This window comes from Alosa sapidissima, chromosome 5, assembly GCF_018492685.1.
Source record: "Alosa sapidissima isolate fAloSap1 chromosome 5, fAloSap1.pri, whole genome shotgun sequence".
Taxonomy (NCBI): domain Eukaryota; kingdom Metazoa; phylum Chordata; class Actinopteri; order Clupeiformes; family Clupeidae; genus Alosa; species Alosa sapidissima.
The window spans coordinates 6,402,238-6,428,213 of NC_055961.1; the positions used below are offsets into that span (position 1 = coordinate 6,402,238).

Genomic DNA, 25,976 nt, shown 5'->3' on the forward strand with positions numbered 1-25,976 from the left:
CACTGGATACAATATAAAGGGAAGGTGGAATACAATCCAGTTATTTGTTCTGCCTATGAATGGAAATCAGAAATGACATATGATGAACATGCTCAAATGGTTCACATGTTCAAATGATATAGGATGAACATGTTCAAATGGTTCAATCAAGCCCTTAGTGGATAGAAATCAAGAAAACAATGTCAAATAATGAATGGTAAATTGACACAATATGAAAGAATCCATGACTTTTATCATGACAGTAACCCTAACCTTTACTCCTCTGAAGAAGCCACAGCATGGCGAAACATCAGGAACTTCTACTTTGCACTTAACATTTAGTCTTAGTCATTTTTAATCTATGGATGTTGATCTATTTTTCTTTTTTATAAACCTATTTGATCCTTTGCTAGGAAAGTTATTTGCACAAAATAGTAATACATTGCACGAAATTGCTTAAGTTTGCACACAATTACATTTTAACATCTTTTGGCTTTCCAGCCAAAGGCCAAAAGCCTCAGGGATTTAGCCATCTTAGTGTGTGGTGTGTAGTTTAGCCATCTTAGTGTGTGTGGTGTGTAGTTTAGCCATCTTAGTGTGTGTGGTGTGTAGTTTAGCCATCTTAGGGTATGGTGTGTGTGGAGTGGTTTAGCCATCTTAGTGTGTGGTGTGTAGTTTAGCAATTTAGTGTGTGGTGTGGTTTAGCCATCTTAGTGTGTGGTGTGTGTGGAGTGGTTTAGCCATCTTAGTGTGTGGTGTGTAGTTTAGCAATTTAGTGTGTGGTGTGGTTTAGCCATCTTAGTGTGTGGTGTGTGTGGAGTGGTTTAGCCATCTTAGTGTGTGGTGTTGCCACATTTGATTTGTGAAAATCCGGGACATTCATTGCCGACCCCCCCCCAAAAAAAAAACAAAGTTATGATTTTGATTAATGTTAAATGCCTATAATTCATAGTTATAATAGGCCTATTACTGGTTTTAAATAATAACTTATAAACAAATGCTGCAAATGTTATACAGTAGCCTACTGTTTAACTATAAATGGTGCATTCATTGTCACTTTAAGGTTGCTGAGTCTAAACGGTTCTTATAAAGCCCTTTCACCAGCTCTTTTAAATAAGGCTAATCCATAAAACATTAATAGGCTACTATGTATAATATTAAGTTTTATCTGAAAAGTTACCAATTTTCACCCTGTCGGCGTTGTATAGCCTACTGTGTATCTATTTTTCTTCGCCGCTGGCCCTGACTTTGATTGTAGGCATATCCTCCTCCGTTTCGCCCCCCATTTTATCAAACCAAATCAAACCGTAATTTTTTTTTTTTTTTTACTAGGCTACCCTCTCCAATCTGTTGCCTACCCGCACGCACTCACTCTCTTGGACATGCTGCGCGGGGCCGGTAGTTGCTAGGTGATGCTGATGGTTAAGGTAAACTTTCGTTTCGCAGGTCTGCATTACAACCAATCAAATAAGCGCATGCCTGCCTCCGACAGCTGGATGCAATTAAGATAGCTTAAGAGAAATAGGTTTTATTGAAAGTGAAACTAGGGAATACTTAAAAAAAAATAGGAGTGCCTTTGCACCAAAAAACGGGACATTTGGTGTCCCGGGAAAGATTATCAATTTTCCGGGACAGACATTAAAAAAAGAGAACAATCCCGGGAAAACCAGAACGTGTGGTAACCCTAGTGGTGTGTGTGGAGTGGTTTAGCCATTTTTGTGTCATTATTACAAATAGGCCTAGTTGAAACGGTTCTATTTTCGTTCTGCTCGAACGGCAGGCTACCGTCAGCCCAAGACCCAGCCTCCGGGTATATTTATGCATTAGAGTATAATTACTATTTACTTTACATTACATTATATTACATTTGGCTGACGCATTTTTAACCAAAGCGACTAACAACATGGTAAACAGTTTAAGTTTTTAATTTAATAAGTTTTTAATAAAGCAATTCTCTCAACAATTCTAGGACAATTTTTAAAAAGGTAGAGATTGTTCTCGACTTGCTACAAAAAAGATTAGGCTAATGAACAAATGGTTAGCCTGTGCTATAACTTCGTTAGGACACTTTGGACAAGAAATGTATCACGTTTGAAACAAAAAAAAATATCAGAAAGGTTAAATACAGCCTTTGCTGGACTGGTTCTTCTTCCTCCAATTCAGTGTCCTCTTCCTCCAAGTCAGTGTTCTCTTCCGATTCGGGCTCAAACATATAAGGCTGAATCTGTGAGTGGTCCCTAACTGTAAAAAGTTGGTCTGTCCGTGTTCGGCGTAGTTACATTCTCTTGTGGCAGCAAAGGCAGCTGTCGTGAAAAAACTAGTCCACTTTCGAATCCACTAGCAATTTATCACTTGACTATTACTAATTAGCACTCTGGGACAAAGCGTCTGAAGGAGACAGAATAGACAGGAGATCTCTGAAGACTGCTGAATCTTTATTCACCGTATTGCAGTGATAATCCAGTCTAAACAATGTTCAGACCAGGTGTCAAGCAATAGGGTGAGGTGAGATGTCATCAGATGGCGGCCCCCGATGAGATCTAAGATCAAAATGGCTGCGGCCTATCTTTTATACTCCTTAACCTTGAAGTTGGGCCTTCTCGCCACCCTCGAAAGACACCTGTTGGCCTATCAGCATCCACCAAGGTTACTGATATTGGTGGGACCCCTTGTCATATCATGCATAAAAATTATATGCAAAACTGTCTGATTCTGGTTTTTTCTAGTTACCATTACCTCATCCTCTCGCTCTTGACCGTCTAGGCCCAGTGTCACTGTGCACTCATTCACCCCACTCTTTGACACCTGGTCTGGTCTGCTTAAGATGTGTACAGGCCTTGAAGTCTCATAATAATTGCAGTAATATCAAAGTTTATAAAAAAACATACATGCATCCTTTAAGTCATATAAATCCACCACACAGCCTATCACCACAGTTGGCCAACCTGGTTTATTGTATCGAGTGTAATACATGCAACAGACGGTATATTATTAACTATTTGAAAATAGAAAGACCTGCAGAGAGGGCCTAGCAGGCCCTGACAGCCTGCCACTGTAAACAAAACTTTATATATAATAAGGTATTAAAATTAGATATTTAGTTTGTGTCAATAGAACAACTTGCCTGTTTTTGACATTATGGTTGTTCTTCTTTGACTGATATTTTCTTCATTTGGCTTTTGTATTGTATACTCTTTTATTGCTGATGTCTGTTATCAGAGTGTTGTTTTGGGTTGTTGTTGTTGTATGATTGTGAATTGCTATAAAAGTGCTTAAAGCTCAGTCAAACTTCTCTGAATAAACAATGGTTGATGATTAATTAAAAACCACAGACATGTAACATGTACAAAAGACATAATTTGCAGTGCACATGCATTCCTTATAAACAACATACAGTACATAACTTGATTCATGCTTACTGAAAATGAATATAGCAGAGATGAAAGTATGTTAATGTGTTAACACCTTATTTGCCTTGGACACAGGCAGGCCTGCTGCACTGCTCTTGCAGATAGGTTGGTCCAAGCTGTCACTCACATCACCTACAGTACATACAACATTACGTATGGGACACGAGGGGGGCGTAGGGATGTCATATGGGTGACCTCACCTCCTGTCCTCTTCATAAAGGACAGCTCTTCAGGTCTGAACACTGGAGGATAATCAGAGCAGTCGACCTCACACTATTCCAGCATTATAATCCATACACCCATGTCCTCAAACAGAAGACTGTTTATAATTACAAATCTCATTTCTCCTCTTCCCTGTTGCATGAATTGTTCTCATAGAACTTTTATTGCACTGCATTCTTTTACATTGGATTGTTTTGTTAAGCTTTGAAAAAGGGCTTACACAGTTAATTGTTTTTTTTTTTTTGTAAATGTGTGTTATGTAAACTGATGTGTAGAACAGTCCAAAGCACGATTGCTTATTGTGTTCTTTTGTATATTGTCACTACACGCTCTGCATGTGAACTGTAATGTGATCTCACATCAGAAATCTCAAGTTCCTGCATTTCACAGAAGGGTATATCTGTGTGTAAGAGTGAGGGACTCTTTTGCTCTGTTCTCTCTGTTCTTAAGCTTGTATGTTTTTAGTCTCTAAGCTCGGTTAGCTCTATTGTGTTTCTGTTGTGTTTGTGTTTTCTAATGTCATGGCCCTGAATAACTCAGGGAAGGAGGTTCTGATCGCTCATCAGCAGATGTTCCAGGTGCAACTGACCGCTGAGGGACCGCTGACCAAACTGGTGGTGGCTATCTTCATGTCCAGTCTCTTCATCTACATCAACACGGTCATGTTCATGGCACTGTTGAGCAAGCCTGTGTTCAGAGAGACCCCTCGCTACGTCCTCTTTTCCCACATGCTCTGTAACGACTCCATCCAGCTGCTCTTCTCCTCTCTGATGTACATCATTTCCTTGTGTTATGTCCAGCTGGCTAAAGCCGTGTGCTCCATTCTAATACTGGTCACGGCCTCAACCTCACGAAATGCGCCCATAAATCTGGCCGTGATGTCACTGGAGCGCTACGTGGCTATTTGCTTTCCCCTGCGTCACAGTGAGATTGCCACCAAGACGAGAACCGGCCTGGTTATCTCGGTCATTTGGTTCTTCGGGGCAGTAAACCCGGTCGTAGACATTCTCTATACCTCAGCCACTGACCCCACATTCTTCAGCGAGCGCATGTTCTGCACAAGGGAGAGAATATTCATTGCACCATGGCAACGGGAACTGTTTGAGGGCCTCAACGCCTTCTATTTTGTTGCTGTGACGCTGATCATTGTCTTCACCTACATCAGTGTGATGCTTGCGGCTCGTTCTGTCTCCAGTGATAAAGAGTCGGCTAAGAGAGCACACAAGACGCTCCTGTTGCACCTCATACAGCTGGGCCTGTGCCTGAACACGCTGGTGTTCGGCAGCATAGAGAGAGCCCTGGCTATGACCAGCAGCAGTCGTCTATTCATGGACCTGCGCTACGTGAACTTTCTCTTTGTTCTCATTCTGCCTCGGTGCCTGAGCCCCCTGATCTACGGCCTGAGAGACGACACTGTCAGGCCCCTATTTCTGTTCTATTTACAGTGTGGCACACGTAAAGTCAAGCCTAATGTCAATATACAGTGACTAGCATACATACATACTGTACATACATACATACATACATACATACACACACATGGGTTTATTCTGGAAAATGTATAGTGTGGTCTACTTAACATGAATACTTTTGAGTGTATATACAATTGACTGCTGGGGAAACAGACATACTGTAATTAGATGTGTGCTTGCTGTGGTGGCCTAGATGAGCAACAGTAAACAGGTTACACAAGAGTAAGAGTTGTACTTTTTTTTTCAACAGTATAATGGTCAGTTGTACTTTTCAGCCACCACTTCTGTGCTTTTTCTATTATTCACATTTTTTATTGTCTCTCTTTTTAGATGAATATGCTGTTTTCATAGATCATAAGTATTATCATAGAACGGCTCTCTAACCTCTGAAAGCACAGAAAAATAAAATCAACCAAACTGATCAGATATTGTTTTCACTGTGCATTGTAAACTGTCATAAATTGCTGTGTGTAATGATTTTTCTAATGCATATATTTTATATGACACTTCAAATTAAAGAGTTTGGTTCCAAAATGCTCCATTGGTTCCAAATCTCCATTTTTGAAAACATCAATAAGTTATTTACCTGTGTATTTTTGAAAACATGAATAAGTCATGTTAAGTTGTTATTTGCCTGTGTATATTTGTGTTAATATCAATCAAAGTCAAAGTCAAAAAGTCAAAGTCAGCTTTATTGTCAATTTCTTCACATGTTCCAGACATACAAAGAGATCGAAATTACGTTTCTCACTATCCCACGGTGAAGACAAGACATATTTTACCAATTTAAGTCCACAGACAAACATAACATTCAAGTAAACAAAAAAGTAAGTAAATAAGAGGGCACATATAATAATGAAAAAAATAAGAGCAGCAAAATTTGGTTGAAATTGTGCATAGACAGTCAATAAAATACTAGTGCAAAGTCAGGCCAATAAAAGGCTTGGGTAGTTCTGTTTGACCTAAGTAAGAAAGAAAGTGACATAGTGGTGCAAGTTATGTAAGAGCAGCAGAAGTGTTGTGTTTTCAGGACAACAACAACAAGTTGTAAAGTGTACAAGTGTGCAAGTGGAGTAGTGCACGCGGCCATTGTGGGTCCAATGTCCAGGATGTTATGTAGCTGAGGGTGGAGGGGGGAGAGGAGGGAGAGAGTTCAGCATCCTTACAGCTTGGTGTATGAAGCTGTAATCAATCAATGAAATTGCAGTTGTGTTTTGGACTGAGTAAAGACAAATAACAATAATTTAATTACAGTTCCACTAAATAACAATAACTCAATAACAGTTCCACTCAAATATTTATAGTATAAACATTCCCCTGTCAACACAACTAATTAACAGTTGATTGCCTTTGATCAACATAGGCACATGACCCCATTCATAAAGACCTGTGTAATACTGTACATCCCATCCTAATTAATAATAATAAAAAAAGTTTGACTGGACCTAACTGTTGTATTAACAAGCACATTGTAATTTTTGTATTACTTACCAAAGCATTTATCAGTAATACAGATAAAATAGGGGGAATGCGAATAATTCCGTTGCAGGTCAACTGAGGGTGACTTTATGTGGCAATACCACCAGTATCCACTAGAAGGCAACATAAGACAAAATATTTTTTTTAGTTTACAGTCTGAATGGCCAGCTATAGCACATCTAGTAGTTCATTGTGACTGTCTTCAATATAATTAATCTGGCTCCACAACAATGTGATCACCAACAGATAACCTGTCATCTATCAGTTTTTGGAGAGACTTAGTTAATGTTTTACCATTGAGAAAATACAATTAAGTAAAAGTGTTCACTTATTACAGTAATCAGTTCCAGTGTTCATTACAGAACAGTTTTATTTTAGCATCGGATGCAGTGACACAATGGATCGGTTTTTGAAACTAAAAAGTGATGTAGGAGACAGCCTGGCTTTAAGCTGTGAGGAGCTTATATAAGTAAGTGAGGAGCTTATTTTGTAGTCCTTAACAGATAATTTGTATCTAAATGTAAATAAATATATCAGTTTCCTGTCACAAAAGCCTTTTGAAGAGGGAAATAAAGAGAGAAATGTAATCAAATGAACACTGTAGGCTAAACTCCCCACTCCCACAATAATCGTTATGAGCAAAAAATGAGTTTTTGGTGTGCAGGGGAAATTATCAGCATTTCTTTTATGTCCTTCTGGTGCACTGACAATTTTTATGTTGTGCACATGCCAATGTTTCTGGTGTACAACATACAACATATATATATGTCTGTGTGTGTGTGTGGCCAAAACTACTTTTGAGTTTTGCAGAATTTTGCAGTTTTGAGTAAGACCAGAATATATTTTTGCTGTCCCAGGGCTCCCTTGAAAAAGATATTTAAGATCTCAATGGAACTCACCTGGTAAAATAAAGGATAACTGAAATAAACTAAAATATATATATATATTTATGCATTTACAACTGAATAGCATATAGACCCTTTCAACAAGGTAAACAAAAACAATGCTTGAACGTTCTATTTGGGCCCCAATCTACTTCCTCTGCATTAAGATAACATATGGAATGTTAAAAAGGAAGCCTTGTGGGGCCAACTATGATGCTGATAATGGAACTCTCTTGAAAGGGTCCATAGCATAGCGTTTGGGGGCAACGTCGTTTACAAACGCAAGTTCAGGAGGAGTGTGACGAAATTTGCCATGTCTCCTTCAATCTGCCAGGTAACTTATTTGCAGTCCATCTGCCGAAGCTGCAGCATCAGCTATAAGTAAAAGTATATTAGTGAAAGTGATGGTTTCTGAGGGGAAAAAAACACTCTGAGGGGAAAAACACTCTCAGGACCCACAGCAGTGTCAGAAACACCGGCAACACACCCAATTTGGCACTTTGCTCTAGAAATGAACATAATGCACTATGTACAGTACCATGCCTATTTAACATAATGTGGAACATTTTCCATGAGACGTGAATCATTTGTAAAAAAATATTATATGTATTATTTACCTACAGGTCAGTGACAAGGTTGGGGCAGTGGCTCCATGGGTCACACCACAGGAAGCAGCATCCACAGCTAACCAGTTTACAAATGGAGGAGCAGAGGTCTACATAAGAGGAGTTTCAAATTCATCAGCATGGAAAGGAAGCACCTTCAGAACTTGATTTAACTGAAGTGCAATGAACATGCCGACAATGCCAATAAATAAAAAGGTTCCAGCCAAACACGTGAGTGGCATGTCAAGTCAGCAAACCCAGCTAAAAGAACACTGATGAATCATATAAGGTGACAGAACTGATCAGCCTTCATATAACATCGGAGGGCAAGGCTTACTTCTACCCACAGAACAGTCTTTGGGCTACGTTTACACTGCTTACACGACATTGATGCAAACTTACTATTATGATTATTATTGCTATTATTATTATTTTGTCAGTATCCAATTTTACAGATGGTCTGTCAGATGAATGACAATGATGCTGTTCATGCTTAAGTATGATTGAAAATTATTAGAGGTTGTTGGTTGTTTGTAAACAGTACAATTTGTATTGTTTTTACTCATGTGGACAGATGGGAACAGGTAAGAACCATCCCCATTGCAGGAAGCAGTGACATCACATAGGTGACAGTGCTGGGATGTTTCCCACCCTTACATAATGCTGCTTATAAAATTAGTTGGTCACACATAAACTCAGTAGGATGACACTGCTCAACAGATAGCTAGCTTAGGAAAAGCTGTGACATTAAACCTTATTTGATATCATACATATTTACCTCACTGTTTAACTGCTACCAACTGCTTTACAGAGGTTTGTGTCTATTCTTGTACACACTTTTATATGTGACTCTTGGCACTTATGTTATAATTCTTGATGTTTTCCCTTCATGAAGGCTGGATTCAAACTTTCCTAACTCATTTTGTAAATTGATCAATGTTGTATGCAAATTAGCTTCTTGTATGTTGTGTATATGCTGTATTTGTTTGTATATAGATGATGGCAAGCAATAATCAAACCAGTGAAGGCACTTTACTATTTTTTAAGCAATCTTTTGAAGGTATGAATGAGGAGAGGCTTATTCAAATTGTTGTGGCCATTCTCATGTCCCTGCTTTTCACCTGCATCAACAGCATCATGTTTCACACTCTCATGAGTAAGCCTGTGTTTAGAGAGCTGCCTCGCTATATCCTCTTTGCCCACATGCTCTGTAATGACACCGTTCAGTTGCTTCTGTCCCCAATGTTTTTTCTGTTGGTTATATATTGGCAGAGGATCCCTAAGACTGTTTGTTCAATTTTGATTTTCTTTGCAGCAACCACGTTAAATATTGCTCCTTTAAACCTCGGTGTGATGTCTCTCGAGCGCTATGTGGCCATTTGTTTCCCTTTGCATCACAGTGAGATGGCCACACAGAGAATGACGGGTATATCAATTCTCATTATCTGGCTCCTAGGTAGCATAAATGCCGTGATAGATATTTTATATGCACTGATAGTGGATCCATCATCTTTTAAAGATACTATGTTCTGTGCTCGAGAAATGTTTATTTTTTCACAGTGGCAAAAGGATCTGTATCAAGGGCTCAGTGGGTTTTTCTTTGTGGCAGCAACAAGCATTATATTATTCACATACGTCAGTGTTATACTTGCAGCTCGATCTGCCTCAGCGGATAAAGAGTCTGCTAAGAAAGCTTGGAGAACAGTCCTACTGCACTTTGGCCAGTTAGTGCTGTGTCTCAACAGCCTGTTGTTTGGAACCTTTGAGAGATCCCTTATAATGATGGCCAGTGATCGTCGTATGTTCATAAATCTCCGTGTTGTGAACTTTCTATTTGTTCTCATTCTGCCTCGCTGCCTGAGCCCCCTGATCTACGGCCTGAGAGACGATCTTGTTCGGCCCTTATTCCTCTACTATGTCAGGTGTGGAACCCAAAAGGTCAAGCCCTCTGTAACTGCACACTGAAAGAGTTGGGCTGGATTAGACTATATTCTTCAGTCAGCAGCTGGAGCTGTAACAACTTAAAGAGCATGTGATGAAGTCGACATGAAGTAACTGAATTGAAATAAAACTTGTAACATGTTTGTAGCATATTTCAACAAAAAATATGTTGTTAAGTTATTATTCTGGCTTGCCTGTTGAATGGCATGCTGGAACCACATTATAATTAAAACCATTCATTAAATGCTTGCAAAACAAATTAAGACTACATCGGTTTCATCAATTCATGAAATCCTGAAACAATAAAGTATGGTACTGATCTATGCCTATTCCTGTGGAAGTGTGAGTAAAAAGTAAATTTATGTAACAGAGTTAATTTTAAATGCAAACATTAATATCTTCAATAATTCACTATGTTAGAGTGTTCCTTTACTAGTGGATTACTGACACTATTAGTGAATTACTCACTTTCATATCCAAGCAAAATTGGTGTCTTGGCAAATAAAATCTGTAACTGAAATAGTCCCAAGAAAATCAACAATGCATCAAATTAGTGATCAAATTCAACTGGACCCTCATGAATTGTAATTTAATAATTTCTGCAAATCATTGGCAATACCCAGCCCTAATACAACAGGAAGTAGACCCATTATTGGGAAGATGCTCCCTCCTTGGGGGACAGAACAGAAGACATGGGATTGTGGTTGTACAATGACATCTGATCCTAACCTTCCTCTGACCCAGCCCAGAAACCATCGGCCTCTTGTGAGCTTATTTCTGTCTCGTTACAAATACCATGGTTACAAGCCCACATCCCTGGCTCATGGGCCCAGGATTCCGAGCATAAAACTGTTTTTATCTTCCCGTCTGATACTGGCTACAGCATGTTTATCATGACCATCACCTTCACTGACTGTGCTGTATGTGGTCACGCCACGGACAAAAACATTGATTTATGTGGATAATACGATTACAACTAACAAGTGAAGAAACATTAGATTTTAGCCCTCTGTAACTTGTCTCTACATATGTGTTTTGACTTTATGCGTTCTTTAGTATATTATGTATCTGGTAGACATATGAATAAAGCCTAACTGAACTGATATCCACCAGCTGCCTGCCTGCAGCCTACTTCCAAAACTCCAAAGCTGCTCGCTGTCAGATTTGGTTCCGAGGGAACAAGTTCAGTGTATCAACAACACTCAATAACAGTTTATGTGATGTGTTAATCAATTAAATTCCAAACAATTTCACAACAACTAGTTCTGGAGTAGGCCATTCAACTAGCCTAACTAACTGCTTACGACTAGACTCAGGCTGCGCAGTTGGCACCCGCTTCCTTATTTGGGTTTTGGGTTGCCAGGTTTTAGCCTATGACAAAACGGTTGAAATTGAAACTAAGTGATCGTGTATGTGTAGGGTGTATTTCATACACAATCTGGCAACCTGAATGGATCAATGATTTTAAAATGAAGTTTGATGGCCATGCAAATTACGGGAGTTTTCCGGGAGAAATAACAAAACGGGAGGGTGCTGGGAGATGACCTTGAAATACGGGAGAAACCCGGGAAAAACGGGAGTGTTGACAGGTATGATGAGGTGGCATCTAGAAAAGATGGAGGGAATTGAATCCGGTCCCTCTGACCACCAGTGTGGCCACTTATACTACAGCTGCCCCGCTCGCCGTCATTATATTGGAATCGTGTGCTCTAGTGTGTATGTGTTCCTAATGTGCAAACTGCTGTGCTCTGTGTGTGTGTCTGTGTGTTTGTGCATGGCATGGATAATTCAAGAGTAGAGAATTAATTGTGTGTGTGTGTGTGTGTATCACTGGCTACTGAGACAATTCACACTATTGACTCCACAGGTCACACATCGAATTTAGACCTGCATGACATATTTTGTTCAGCGCACTGTGAACACTGTCTCCATGTTGTGCCTGTTGAAGGATGGCTTCTTTTATTGGCGAGGAAAAAACAACTGGGGCCTCATGTACTAAGACTTGCGTGGATTTCCTACTGAAAACTTTGCACACACTCAAAGCTGGAAAACAGTGTACGCGTAAGCAGGATTTCACACACATTCTCTTTGTACATCGCAGTCAACTTGAAATAAAGCGCTCGCACGAGCCCAACACTCACTATATACAGGGATTAAAGTGAAAAAAAATCGTTTCACTGAACTTTTTTCAGGCCATAAGTCATACGTTGTTCATATCTACCTATAGAGATAGCACCCCTTTTGCGATCGCGACCTATTGGTTTTTAATGTACAAAAAGATGCAAACAGCAAAGTAAAGGGAGTATTCGCCTCATTCACACGGCGGCCATTGTTTAAACCAAAACGAGGCTACAGGGTACACTTACTATATAATTAATGCCACCTACAGGTGAATGCATAGAACATAACAATCCTATGGTTTGTGTACCCTGTAGCCTCGTTTTAGCCGCCAATGGCCGCCATTGAGATAGAGTTTTCCTGATGAACAAAAATATATTTTAGTACCATCCCTGACCATTGCTGATTAGCCATTGCTGTTCTTTTCTACTGCAGCAATATTGTAGAAAGGCTTTAACGCACTCTTATTTAATTACTTCAGGCCAAAAGTGTTTAAAGGGGAGATTTTTTTCTTGTTAATATGCAATTCAACACCAAGTAAAATCTATAAAATCAAGTTTGCAAGACTTCCCATTTCCTCATCAAAGTAACGAACCAGAACATTCTAGATATTGTTCATATTTCCATTTGTTGCCTCATCCGCATTTAATGAAAACATGGTAATTTTGACAACTCAGTTTTTGACAACTCAGTTTTCCAAGATGACAATCTGGAGACGGTGCTTTTGTCTTCAGCAACAGATTGTATAAGGTTGACAAGAGGTTGCAATATGGTGAGGGACAGGTCGTCTTGCGCTATGAAAGAACATGCGTAGCCTACTTTCTAAACGTAAAAACGGTCAGCCATAGATAAACGTAGCCTACCTCTGTCGTGGTGGCTAGTTGCACCAGGTACAGTGGGCAGTGCTTCGACTTGGCCAGCTTCACTCGCGGTCCGCGCGTGGGATCACGCGGTATCACGCGACTTTAATTTGTATTTTTCCAGTGAGACGCTGCAACAACCCAAACAACCGGTAGATGGCTCAAGTGAGCAGGGTGTCTCGTAAAAAGAAATGGAGCCTGGAAAACCCTACACAGACTTCACTACAGACTTTAGCAGACTGGTTTAGAAATAATGTAATAGCCAGAAATAAGCCTGCCCTGCCCTAATAAAGAAATATTTGGTTAACTGCGAGTGAATCCCGTTTGCAGCCGTAGAGACGCAGGACAAATTAAACATTCTGGTTTTCTCCGAGTGCAACGATGATAGACAGACATCATTTGGACAAAATATAGAGTATTAACCTCAGTTGCTCAGCCAAATGCCTTCCTGTTACGTCCTGTTATCACAGAGTTACAGGCGATAAACGATTTTTGATGGTCACAAGTTTACTTCATTAGGGACTGTTCGTTATTTATTTAAGGGGCTACCGGAGGAGTTTTGGGAGCATTAGTCCAAAAAGACGTGACCCTCCCTCGCCAGCAATACATTTTTCTATGACCCTCCAAAGTGATTATGAAAAAATCACTGTCAACTTTTTCCGGGTTTATCGCCTACTGTATTTTAACGTTTTCACATATTTGGCCATAAGCCGTTTATCATAGGCTATCACGAAACCAAACTACAAAGGCGAACACTTTAACAGGGGGAATTAATTGGGCATGAATCATGCTGAACGCTATTTCGCTACCTTAGAATAATAAGGTTCTATCTGCGTTTTGAGTACAACCGGGACGATTGAAACGGGGACGAATGAAACATTCCGGTTTTCTCCGAGTGCAACGATGATAGACAGTTTGGACAAAACATGGAGCATATTAACCTCCGTTGCTCAGCCAAATGCCTTCCTGTTACGTCCTGATATCACGGAGTTACAAGCGATAAACGATTTTTGATGGTCATAAGTTCACTTCATTAGCGGTTCATAAGAGTGTTTTTCATTTAAAGGTTCGTGCTTATTCAGTAGAGCATTTAGTGCTCTCCCCAATCCCAGACGTTCACATTGCATGTTTGTTTGTAATGGATGCAACCGCGAGATAGGCTATGCGTTTGACAATGAGTTGTTAACAGAACCAAGACATATAGCCCAGCAGCAATCTAGGGACTGATCGTTATTTATTGAAGGGGCCACCGGAGGAATTTTGAGTGCTTCAGTTGGAAGTTGCATGACCCTCTCTTGTCTGCTAGAAATTGTTCAATGACCCTCCGGAGGAATTGTTAAAAAAGACATGACCCTCCCCTGCCAATTGTCTTCCGCCCGCGCCACAGCCACACACTTTGTGATAACGTTCTTAAATCAATCTTTCCCGTGAGCTTGCATGCTACCAGTCCTTCCTTTTCAAATGTGTTGCGCCTGTTTGCACAATTTCACAAATAATCATATGTGATTAATAGTATGACAAAAAATCCCTGTGCATGGGGACCGAAACAATGCATGCCAACTTTTTCCTTGTTTATCACGTATTTTAACTTTCCCCGCTGTCTTGCCGTTTTAATGTTTTCCGTAGAATATCCCATATTTTAATACTCTCAAAACTGCCATCGGGCCTGTCTCTGTGTTGCCCTGTTGCTACCCCTTGCCCTTCCAACGAAACAGATGTCTTCAAATCATCGTTTTCCTTGCTTGAAGGCGAACTTAGAGTGATGTTAACCTATTTAAGTTTAACGGCGCGATTGTCGTGAGAGCACGATTCATTGGCGCTTGCATGTTCGGCCTTATGTCTACGTGCGCACCTGAGGCTACTCAGCTGCAAGAGAAATAATTTCCCCTGTTTGTATGTTCACTGCAGGTTGGCCTACCATAACTTACCAACTCTGCACTGTAGACTGGCTATTTATATTTTTCTGTGAAATAAGCAAATGTATTTGTTCAACTTTATGAAGCAGAATTACGCATAGGGTACTTGGAACATAATACATTTGACAAAGGACAGATGAATGTTGCTAGTGACAAAATATTAACTTTCAGTGTTTTACGATGTCTTTGTCATGGGGAAGTGTTTTTCCCCATGCATTTATTCTAGGTTACTGTCAGTGACTGCCGTGAGTGAAGCGGGTTCTGTGTTTCGTTCATGTCAGTGACTGACGCGAGAGAAGCGGGGTCTGTGTTGTGTTGTGTTGCGTTGCGTTAATTTATTTTCATTGTGCATACCGTGCCGTGCCGTCCACAGCTCTTTAGTTCTGACAAAGCCAAAATTACTCCTTTTGAAACGATGAGTGCAGGAAGCGCGTTTGTATGGTTATATTGCTTGACGGGGGGTCCAAGCAGCTTTCAGCCATAAGGCTACTTTGAGAACATTTCAATTCACCCGACACTAATATTCAAAATGTTTGTAGCCTGCAGCAGGAGCTGTTGTTGATTTGGGGAGGGGGCTTCGCTGAGTAGAATACTTGTCCTCAGTTCAGCAACGAAGCATAGCATCTCGTTTAGGACGACTACTGTGGGGGTTTAGAGCTTTCACACAGGTATGCTATTTATGTTTGAGCAGACATAGAAATGTATTGTAGCTGTGGTAGTCAAGTGTTTTAATCCTAACAAATGCTTTTAGACTGGGCGCATAGTAACGTTGATGGACAAGGGATATGCCAAACGAACACTGGAGGTTCCGTACCCTTGCTGTGTCCATTATTAGGTATGACCTCCCGTTTTGTTCTAAGTGCACTAACTAACATCAGTTCAGTCATAACAACTGCTACTTTTTAACAACTGTTACAGTGTGAGCTGCATCCACACGGAGGTTGGACTGCTTTACACAAGGGTTCGGGAGTTTATGTCAACAGCGTTGTCAATGACGGAGCAGGTACAAACATTTGAAGTTTACACCTACTGCATTCATAGCGCATGGTTGTAGTTTACTAACTATGGTTGTATCTGTTTTAGGAACGACTGTGTTGGTAGTGATAATAGCCACTGTTTTGTCTTGGTTTATTTTCGTTCTGTTTGTTTCTTTTACTGAGTGCCACACTGATTTTGTCCATACTGGTGTTTGAAAGCCTATGTTAGGCTACAGCGCAATCCCTTGCAACGGGCCAATGTTGAAACTAAACCTTGAAATCATAGATAAGTACCATACTACCATAAGTATACGGGAGGCCGTTACTCTGGGGCATAGTGTCTATGCTTCCGGCTGTATTAGTTCATAGAGTTACTGACGGCTGCTTAGTGCATTCACACGGTATTTCCATACGGGAGACTGTTACTCTGGGGCATAGTGTCTAGGCTTCCGGCTGTATTAGTTCATAGAATCACTGACTGCTGCTTCGTGTATTCACACGGTATTTCCATACGGGAGACTGTTACTCCGGGGCGTAGGGTCTATATGCTCCCGGCGGTATTAGTTCATAGATTTACTAACGGGTTTACCCATTGACTTAGCGCATCCATACTGGAAACTGGTACTCCTGAGCCATAGGGTTCTATGACTCGTTGTATAGGTTGAATTAGATTTGCTATAACTCTGTACTTAGTACACTTACACTGTGAACATTTAGCAGACTCTTAAAGTATCTGTGATGCCCTCAGACCTAAGCTTTAAGTACTACATTAATCCCCAGAAGGTAATAATCTTAAGCAGGGCTCCTCACTCCTCAGTGTTTGCTGTGGTCACCTTGTTTGCTCAGCTTGTAGTGCACCTTACCTTGGCCCAGGCCATTTTGCTGTAAATCGTACATTTCCCTTTCTTTTGTTTTCTTTTCTTTTGTGTCCTGTGTGCCACTATTTATTGTGAGGTGACCCCGTCCGGGTTGATCTTTGTGGAGGCTCTTTGTAAACTTGAAGCCTATGTTGAGTGCCCTACCAAACAGCTCTGCAACGACGATTCGGTCAGAGAATCTTCATCAGCGATGCCCGAGAACAACTCGCTTCCAGACGGCGACACAAGGACGAGAGACTGGGCAAGTTCGCGGCTGACCTGCAGCTATATGCCCAACGGGGCTACCCAACGTACAGCCAGAGTCTACATGAAGAGGTGGCACTGGAAGCGTTCGTGCAAGGCATCCACCCAGAGCGGCTAAAAGAACACCTTCGCCTGAGCGCCCCCAGTTGGCTGTCCGCGGCCCTCGCGGAGGCCGAATGGGTGGAAAACATCTTCCGCACAACGGAGTCGAGGCATTGCGTACGCCAGACATCGATGGAGGAAGACGGGGAGGAACTGGAGGTGACGCAGCAGACCACGGCACAGCCACCACAACGCCGCCCACGCGAGTGGAAGAGGCCGGCCAGCGGAGACGGATGCAACCGGTGTGGCGAGCCGGGACACATCGCATGGTACTGCCCAGTCCCGGCACCCCTCATGCTCGCGCCCCAGTTACTAGAAGAAGGTGGCACGGCAGGAGGGGCTATGGATTGCATACGGCTGGGCCGGCTTGGCCAAACCAGAGGACTGTATGTGGACTGCACGCTAGACGGGACTCGGTGTCGCGCCTTGATCGATACTGGCTCCACCATCTCGCTTGTGCGCCCCGGTCTCTTACCCGGCACGCTGGTAGCCATACCCAGAGGCTGGGAAAATACAAATACGCGCATCACAAAAGTTACCGGAGAGCGAGCGGAACTGTATGGAGAAAAAGGGGTGTGCGTGTGCATCAACGGTGAGGCGGCGAGCCGCCGGCTTTGGTTAGCTAGCATTCAGGATGATTGCATTCTCGGCCTGGACGTGCTAGAGAAATAGGGGGCTGTGGTGGACATTTCCCGGTTCACACTACACTTGGGGACGAGCAGCGTAGTGTTGCACACGGCGGGGAAAACAGAGCATGAAGTGCGGAGCGCTGGCGCGACGAAGAACCCTCCAACTCGCTCCACACAAGCCCACAGGAAGCAAACTCGCAAAGAGTACTCGTCATACCAGACTCCGCCCCTCCTCACACAAGCCCGCAAAAACAACAGGTCTCATCCAGGTCCGCTCACCAGGGAGGAGCCAAGAGAGCGGGTTGAGCAAACACCACTCTCCGCTCAGAGAGCGCGGCCCTCTGTAGAGACCTGTAGAGCCGTAAATGAACTCTGCACTCGTAGCTGTGAGGGGCTGAGTGAAGCACAGAGTAGCCAGGTGCAGAGGCTACTAGCAGCGTACACCGACATCTTCACCGCAAGAGATGAGGACTGCACCCGAACGAGCCTGGTCCAACACGATATCGATACCGGAAATGCCCAGCCCATCCGACTTCAGCCTCATCGCTTACCGTTCGCCAAACGACAAGCAGCTGAAGAAAAGATCAAGGAAATGGCCGCGGCAGGAGTGATAGAGCCAAGCAGTAGTCCCTGGGCTGCGCCGGCTGTGCTCGTCCGGAAGAAGGACGGCTCGTGGCGGTTCTGTGTGGACTACAGGCGCCTAAACCAGGTGACCTGGAAAGACTCCTACCCGCTCCCCCGCATTGACGATGCGCTGGACAGCATTGCCGGCTCCTGCTGGTTTAGCTTGCTGGACTTGCACAGCGGCTACTGGCAGATTGAGCTAGCCCCGGAAGCTCAGCCGAAGACAGCGTTCACCATCGGGCAAAGGCTGTGGCAGTTCCGGGTACTTCCGTTCGGCCTATGCAACGGGCCAGCGAACTTTGAGCGGCTGATGGAGCGTGTCCTGGCGGGCATTCCACCAACATGCTGCGTGGTTTACCTGGATGGCATCCTGTGTCATGCAACAGACTTCACCGGTGCCATAGGACGTCTGGAGAAGGTGTTCGATGCCATACGGGTTGCTGGGCTCAAACTGCACCCGAAAAAGTGCCACCTGTTCCGGAGGCAAACCGGGTTCCTGGGCCATGTCGTGGGGGCTGCCAAAGTGGCCACCGACCCAGCTAAGGTGGAGACGGGCCTGGCGTCATATTACCGGCGCTTCATTCAGGACTTTGTTACAGTCGTCAGCCCGCTGCATCGATTGACGCACAAAGGCCAGCTCTTCGAGTAGACACAAGGGTGCGACGCGGCATTCCAGCGGCTGCGGAGGGCGCTATGCAAGGCCCCAGTGCTCGCTTTCCCTGACCCTCGACTGCCGTTTATCCTGGACACCGACACCAGCGACGGTCGCATACTTCAGCCGCTCACTGGACCAAGCAGAGAAGAATTACTGCGTGACCCGCAGAGAACTGTTGGCTGTGGTGGTGGCAGTGCGCCATTTCCTAACCTACCTCTACGGCAAAGAGAACGGACCACGCATCGCTCACCTGGCTGCTGAACTTCAAAGAACCAGAGGGCCAGCTGGCTCGCTGGCTGGAGGCGGTTAAAGACTACGACATGGAGATTCGACACCGGGCGGGTCGCCTTCACGGCAACGCGGACGCCCTTTCCAGGCGTCCGTGTGCAGCAGACCAGTGCCAGCACTGCCACTGGAGGGAGGAGAGGAGCCTGGCCACGGCTCAACCGGAGCCCGCTCGTCGGCTACAGGCTGCATCACCTTAGCGTCGCGCCAACAAGAGAGCCACCGCTCGCCAGCTTCACACTAGCGAGAGAGTCAACGCTCGCCAGCAGCACCCCAAGGTCGTCTCGCCGCCTTCCGCTGCCAGCTACAGTGATCGAGAGACCGGAGACAACTCACCGCAGCCCAACGCCACAACGCAGCACTGCAGAGCGGCAGCCGGGGCCACAGACGCGCGGAGACACGTCGCCGGTGGACCTAATGTCGAGGGAGGAGATCCGGAAGGCGCAATCAGAGGACGTCACACTCGGCCGAGTGTGGTCATGGATGGAAGCCGGTCAGCGACCGGCATGGACTGACGTATCAGCACTTGATCCAGAGACCAAAGCGATTTATTCACAGTGGCCGGGAATAGTAGCACGTCAACGACTGTTGTATAGACAATGGCAAGCTCCCGATAGACAATCTGACATTTTCCAGTTGCTGGTTCCTGCTGGATTACGAGCCTTTGTACTGGAACAGGTACATGGGGCAGTGGGGGCGGCTCATTTCGGCATTGCAAAAACTCTTCGTCGGCTGAGAAGCCACTTCTATTGGCCAGGATGCAGGCTGGACGTTGAACTGCATGTTCACTGCTGTGACGCCTGCACAGCGAAGAAGGGCCCCACGCGACGCTCACACGCTCCGCTGCAGCAATACGCAGTCGGGGCTCCCATGGAGCGGGTAGCCGTCGATGTCATGGGCCCACTGCCAGTCACAGAGCGGGGAAATCGCTACGTGCTCGTAGCTATGGACTATTTCACTAAGTGGCCGGAGGCGTATGCAGTGCCAGATCAGAGCGCCCAGACGACAGCGGACAGACTGGTCACAGATGTTCTGCCGGTTCGGGGCACCGGAAGAGCTCCACAGCGACCAAGGGCGGAATTTCGAGGCAGAGGTGTTTGAGATAGATAGATAGATAGATAGATACTTTATTGATCCCCAAGGGGAAATTCAGGAAATTCAGGTTTGCTGAGGTTTGCCAGCACATGGGCATCCGGAAAACGAGAACGACACCTCTGCATCCACAAAGCTCTGATGTTCGGGCGGGACTTGGTGTTCGGTTCGCCTCCGGAAGCGGAGATTGGAGGTAAGCCAGGGCTGGAATACTACAAGCAGCTACGCGAGAGACTGAAAGGAGTACACGAGTTGGCCCGGCAGGCTATGAGTGAAGCTGGAATACGGCAAAAGCAAGCTTACGATACGCGCTGTCGCGGCCAGGAGTTCCAGACTGGCGAAAAAGTTTGGGTGTACTGCCCGGAGAGAAAGAAAGGCATTTCCCCGAAACTCACTAGCCAGTGGGTCGGGCCGTGCGATGTCTTAGAGAAGCTGCCTGAGACTGATTAAGCGTCGGAGAGTTGTGTGCTGATCAACTGGCCCAGTATCGACCCCTGGCCTCAGCTGAGGGTCGTGGAGACACTGATTCTGTGGAACTTGGTGACAATGGAGCTGTGGCTCTAACACCGGTCACCGTGCAGCCTTTCCCGGAAGTCACCGCCGCAAAAGCGGGGCGCCCACAACGCCAGCGTCGCGTCCCAGCCAGGCTCATGGACTGAGGCAGGGTAAGACTTGAGTCAAGGGGACATAGACAATGTCTTGGGGGGCTGTGTAGTGAACCGAGCCTAGCTGGTTCCGAATGTGAGCTCCCATGGTGCTGTGCAGTGTGTGTGTAATGTTGATGTTAGTTTTAGTGAGAGTAATTGCGTTTACCTTGTCATGTATGTGTTAGCTTGTATAGTCTTTCTTTATGTTGTACCTCATGTGTTTACCCCGTGTATTGTATGTGACTACCCTGTTTGTGTATCGTGCTTGTTTAATTGACCTCCCATGTGTTACCTGTGTAATGGGGTTCGTGTGTTTTGGTATGAGACCAATAAAAACCATTCTGAGACAACCTTGCAGTTTGTTACAATATAAATGATGATGAATATTTGGTTTGCCTTTAATCCTACTGAATTTGTAGTTATGTATCGGCCGTTATAATTGCCGATACCGATAGTATGTGCGTGCCTGTGTGTGTGTATATGTGTGCATGCGTGTGTGTGTGTGTGCGTGCGTGTCTGTGGATTTGTGTGTGCGTGCGTGTCTGTGTGTACAGGGTGTGATTTGTAGGGGGGGATGGGGGAGATTTCCCCCCCTCTGGTCTTGATATCCTTCCCTCTGCTTATTTATTTTCATCGCTGGGGGGGACAACATTTATCCCCCTCTGCCCCTCATATTGATTAATGCTAGTACTTCATATAAGTAAAGCACTGCAATGTGTGAACAGTCCAGGGGCCTGTACTACGAAGGGAGCTTAACCTACCCAGATGTAACCCAGGGTTACTTTGTTAAACCGGGGTTGACAAAACCTGGTTATCTTAAGTGGTGTTAATCGGTACTACGACGCTGATTAAGAAGTTGATTTGTTGAACCGGGGTTAACCTAATTGGAGTTTGTGCGCGTTCACATAAAAGGGGCGGGTTGCAGCGCAAGTCACCACTTTCAATGATGACGCGATCACCTTATTTTACGGACGAGGAATGTACAATTATTATGACAAGTTACAAGGAATTAAAACTCACTCTACGACAAAAATCAAATATACGTCGGCAGCAAACAAAGCAAGACAAGGCTGTTGGCAACGTATTGCAGATCGGATAGCCTAAATGCCTAAAAGTAAAGTTTTATTTCCACATGTTCTTCAAATAATGTGTTACGGAGGAATAATAGCTTGTGGAATGTAGGCTAGGCCTAGTATGCTTATAGCCTTCACTTGGCCTCTGTTTTACAGCTAACAAGAAAAAGGTGTCTTTGAACACTACTGTAAGGCACCAGAGTTTTTTACAGTAGCAGAGGAGTTGGCCATCGCAAATAATAGTGGAAGGCCGATTATGGAAAGGGGTTGAGGGAGGCATTCGGTCGGATTCTGGTGCTGTGGAAATTTGTAGCCTTTATGTGCAGGGTACAGTAATATGACATTCAATTCAACAAGTTTGTTAAAATTTTAATTTATTAGGCCTACTGTAGGCTATTCTTGCTCAGATGTTTAGCATACGGCTAGGCCTATTTCGGACATGCAGTATTCTTGCTCAGATGTTCAGCATCACCGATTAGATGGAATACATGAATGTCCACATAAGGGCATTGCTATGACGGGTGACATTAGAGACTTCTTCCTAGATCATCTGACAAAGATAACGAATTCCTTCGGCTGACAATCTATATCTTCATAGAGAATATCGTCCGGGTATATATATATATAGTCTATATATGGTGGTCTCTAAAACCCCTCGTCCTGCGAAGAGATTTGCGCTCCAATGTCGTATGGATCATCCAGGTACGCCGACATCGAATTGTTAGTGGATGGGTGGTACTTATAAAGGGTGTGGTTAACGGAAACCTCGGGTTAACCAAGAACATAACCTGCTCGGAGCAGGTTTGAGATAAAGCGTAAATTGCCATGGCAGCATACCTAGGTTAAAACATATCCACCTTTCGTAGTATGGGTTAATCGGGAAGTTACGCCACACGTGATCAAGTTACTCTCGAAGTTACCCAGATAAGCCAGTAACCCCGCTTCGTAGTACAGGCCCCCAGTAGGCTAGCTTCATAATAATCTGATATCAGAAACGTACCGTCACCGTCAGCACTCACGCTGCTGACACAGTGGCTGCGTGATGACAGGTTAATTTGGCCTTGATCGCGCAGGACATTTCAGAATGTCGACTGTGTAATCAATCATAAATGGCTAGTTTCAATGGAAAAGTTAGCTGGAAAAATGAAAGAAAACGAGAAGCATATAGTCATATTTTAGAACCTTCAAAATCAGAAAACTGATGCAACTGAGATGGAGGACAACTCCAATATAGAATAGAACATAGGCCTAATGTCCAAAGGAACTTACATTAAGTGAGGAGATATTTGCTGAATGTCACAAAAAGTGTTACATATTAGAAATTGCTTATTCAATGGCTCTCTACCGAAACATCTGTAATTTGCAGAGGACGAACGAGAAAGCACTCGTTTGATAAATCAGCCAGTAGGCTAGGCCTAGTAGACAAATAATTTTCAGAAATAATCTGTACTGTAAAAACGAATGTTGGTGGGTATTTAAACTAGGCCTATATAGCGGGTGTTTTAACAGCTGCAAGAAATAGAAGCTTCATGGTCAGGGCCCATATGTTCTGGTTCGTAAATTATTTTCATAAAACTTCAAGTTGCCCTATAACTTGCCACTCTCCAAACTCTTCACTGCACTGTAGCCAATTAACTGACAGCATGATAGTAGGCAATTTATTTTCTGTAGGCTACAATAAACACATTTATTTTTTCAACTTTTGCAATATTACGCACTTGGCTACTGAACGCAAATCTGCAGGAGAGATTCTAGAATGCACGTACCCTATTCAGCGATTAGCCTACAAAATGTGTAGGCTATTTGGTTACCAACAAACACTGTTAGCCAATTCACTAACTCAAGAATTCAGTGCCATCATATACAACGTTTTTTTGCACAACAAATACAGAAAGGATGGAGGCAGCTAGGATGGATGAAGGAGTCATTTCAGGAGTCATTTCAGATGGGGCAAGAACAAGGTGAATTTGTATGCATGTCAAAACGTAGACCCATTAGAGGAGCTGATCATCATACCAAAAGAGCACACTCGCTGTTTAATATCATACACAATGGTAAACTAAAACTAAGCTAAAGGTAAATGTTACAAAGGTGGCAAAATTAATATAGGCTATTATTAACCATGAAACTACTAGGCTATGAATCGTTTGTTCATTTATCTTTTTTTTTTTTTTTGGGGGGGGGGGGGGGGGGGGGGTTACAAACTTTTTTTAAATCATCCCCCCCTCTGATTTTTTCACAAATCGCACCCCTGATAATAATACTCGTCTCATGGTATCCGATTTGTCAGGAGCCACCCCTTTCGCGAGCAAAAGAAATGTGAGCACCAAGGCTGGGATTTTACCTATGCTGACATCACAGCTGCTTATAAAAATTAGTTGGACACAGCACCACAGACTCAGTGGGGGTGACTGCCCTCAGAGGATGACTAGCTTAGGAAGTCATGTTTAAACTTTATTTGATGATATTTACCTATTATTGACTGTTCTACAGAGGTTGTGTTTTCTAACACATACTTTTCTTATAACTGTTGTTTTTTTGTTCTTTATGAAGGCTGGATTCAAACTTTCTCAACTCATCATTTCCGTTAATTGACCAAGTCAGCTTCTTGTATGTTGTATATCCTGTATGTATTTGTGTATAAATGATGGGAAGCATTAATCAATCTAGTTTAGGAACTATACTCGCATTTGAGCAAATCATTGAGGTTTTAGTTAACAAGGAGCGACTAATTCAAACTGTTGTGACCATGCTTGTGTCCCTGATTTTCATCTGCATCAACAGTATCATGTTTCACACTCTCTTGAGTAAGCCTGTGTTTAGAGAGCTGCCTCGCTATATCCTCTTCGCCCACATGCTCTGTAATGACACCGTTCAGTTGGTGTTGTCCCCTGTGTTTTTCATGTTATTTCAATTTTGGCAGAAGATTCCTAAGTTTATTTGTTCATTTTTGATTTTCTTGGCAGCAACCACAGCGAATATTTCTCCTTTAAACCTCGGTGTGATGTCACTCGAGCGCTATGTGGCCATTTGTTTCCCTTTACATCACAGTGAGATGGCCACACAGAGAATGACGGGTATTTCAATTGCAATAATCTGGTTCTTAGGTTGCATAAGTGTTGTGATAGATATTCTATATGCACTGATAGTGGATCCATTGTCTTTTAAAGACCCCATGTACTGTACTCGAGAGATGTTTACTTTTTCACAATGGCAAAGAGATGTGTTTCAAGGGCTCGCTGGGTTTTTCTTTGTGGCAGTAACAGTTATTATCATTTTTACTTATGTCAGTGTTATATTGGCAGCTCGATCTGCTTCAGCTGATAAAGAATCTGCTAAGAAAGCTTGGAGAACAGTCCTTCTACACTTTGGTCAGTTAGTACTTTGTCTAAACAGTCTGATGTATGGAACCTTTGAGAGAGCCCTTATTATGGTCAACAGCCGTAGTCTGTTCATAAATCTCCGTGTTGTGAACTTTCTTGTTGTTCTCATTCTGCCTCGGTGCCTGAGCCCCCTGATCTACGGCCTGAGAGACGATGCTGTTCGGCCCTTATTCCTCTACTATGTCAGATGTGGAACCCAAAAGGTCAAACCCTCTGTAACTGCCCACTGAGAGCTGGATAGAGAATAACTGGGATGACATCTCTGGGAACTTTAAAAATGTTAAGAGTACTTGATACAATTGGTGTGACTGTTTAAATGAAACATGTATCATATTACCGCATATTTCTAGTGGGTAAAATATGTTGATTAGTTGTTCAACTGGCTTGGCTGTAGTGTAGAATAGCATACTGGCCTGAATCATAATATGATTAAAACCTTTCATTAAATATATGCAAAACAAAGCTGTTATCTGCCGATGTTGTTCCGATAATATTGTGTAAT

At 43.4% G+C, this 25,976-nt stretch overlaps 3 protein-coding genes and 1 long non-coding RNA gene across 4 annotated transcripts; all 4 read left to right on the forward strand.

Annotated features, from left to right (window-relative positions):
• Positions 1–4,132: 4,132 nt before the first annotated feature.
• Positions 4,133–5,098, forward strand: LOC121709012 (odorant receptor 131-2-like). Its single transcript, XM_042092015.1, has one exon. It carries the CDS (start codon positions 4,133–4,135, stop codon positions 5,096–5,098), a length of 966 nt encoding a protein of 321 aa, XP_041947949.1.
• A 4,015-nt stretch (positions 5,099–9,113) lies between these two features.
• Positions 9,114–10,016, forward strand: LOC121709013 (odorant receptor 131-2-like). Its single transcript, XM_042092016.1, has one exon. The coding sequence runs from the start codon at positions 9,114–9,116 to the stop codon at positions 10,014–10,016; it is 903 nt and encodes a 300-aa protein (XP_041947950.1).
• Positions 10,017–15,470: 5,454 nt separating this feature from the next.
• Positions 15,471–16,282, forward strand: LOC121709240. The gene is made up of 3 exons (XR_006031875.1): positions 15,471–15,554; positions 15,638–15,721; positions 15,805–16,282. It is a non-coding gene; the product is annotated as an uncharacterized LOC121709240 (long non-coding RNA).
• Positions 16,283–24,738: 8,456 nt separating this feature from the next.
• On the forward strand, positions 24,739–25,704 carry LOC121709014 (odorant receptor 131-2-like). The gene has a single exon (XM_042092017.1). The coding sequence runs from the start codon at positions 24,739–24,741 to the stop codon at positions 25,702–25,704; it is 966 nt and encodes a 321-aa protein (XP_041947951.1).
• Positions 25,705–25,976: the final 272 nt, after the last annotated feature.

Coding starts and splice junctions, on each gene's coding strand:
- LOC121709013 (XM_042092016.1), top strand. CDS start 9,114: ATGAATGAGGAGAGGCTTATTCAAATTGTTGTGGCCATTCTCATGTCC.
- LOC121709014 (XM_042092017.1), top strand. CDS start 24,739: ATGGGAAGCATTAATCAATCTAGTTTAGGAACTATACTCGCATTTGAG.
- LOC121709012 (XM_042092015.1), top strand. CDS start 4,133: ATGGCCCTGAATAACTCAGGGAAGGAGGTTCTGATCGCTCATCAGCAG.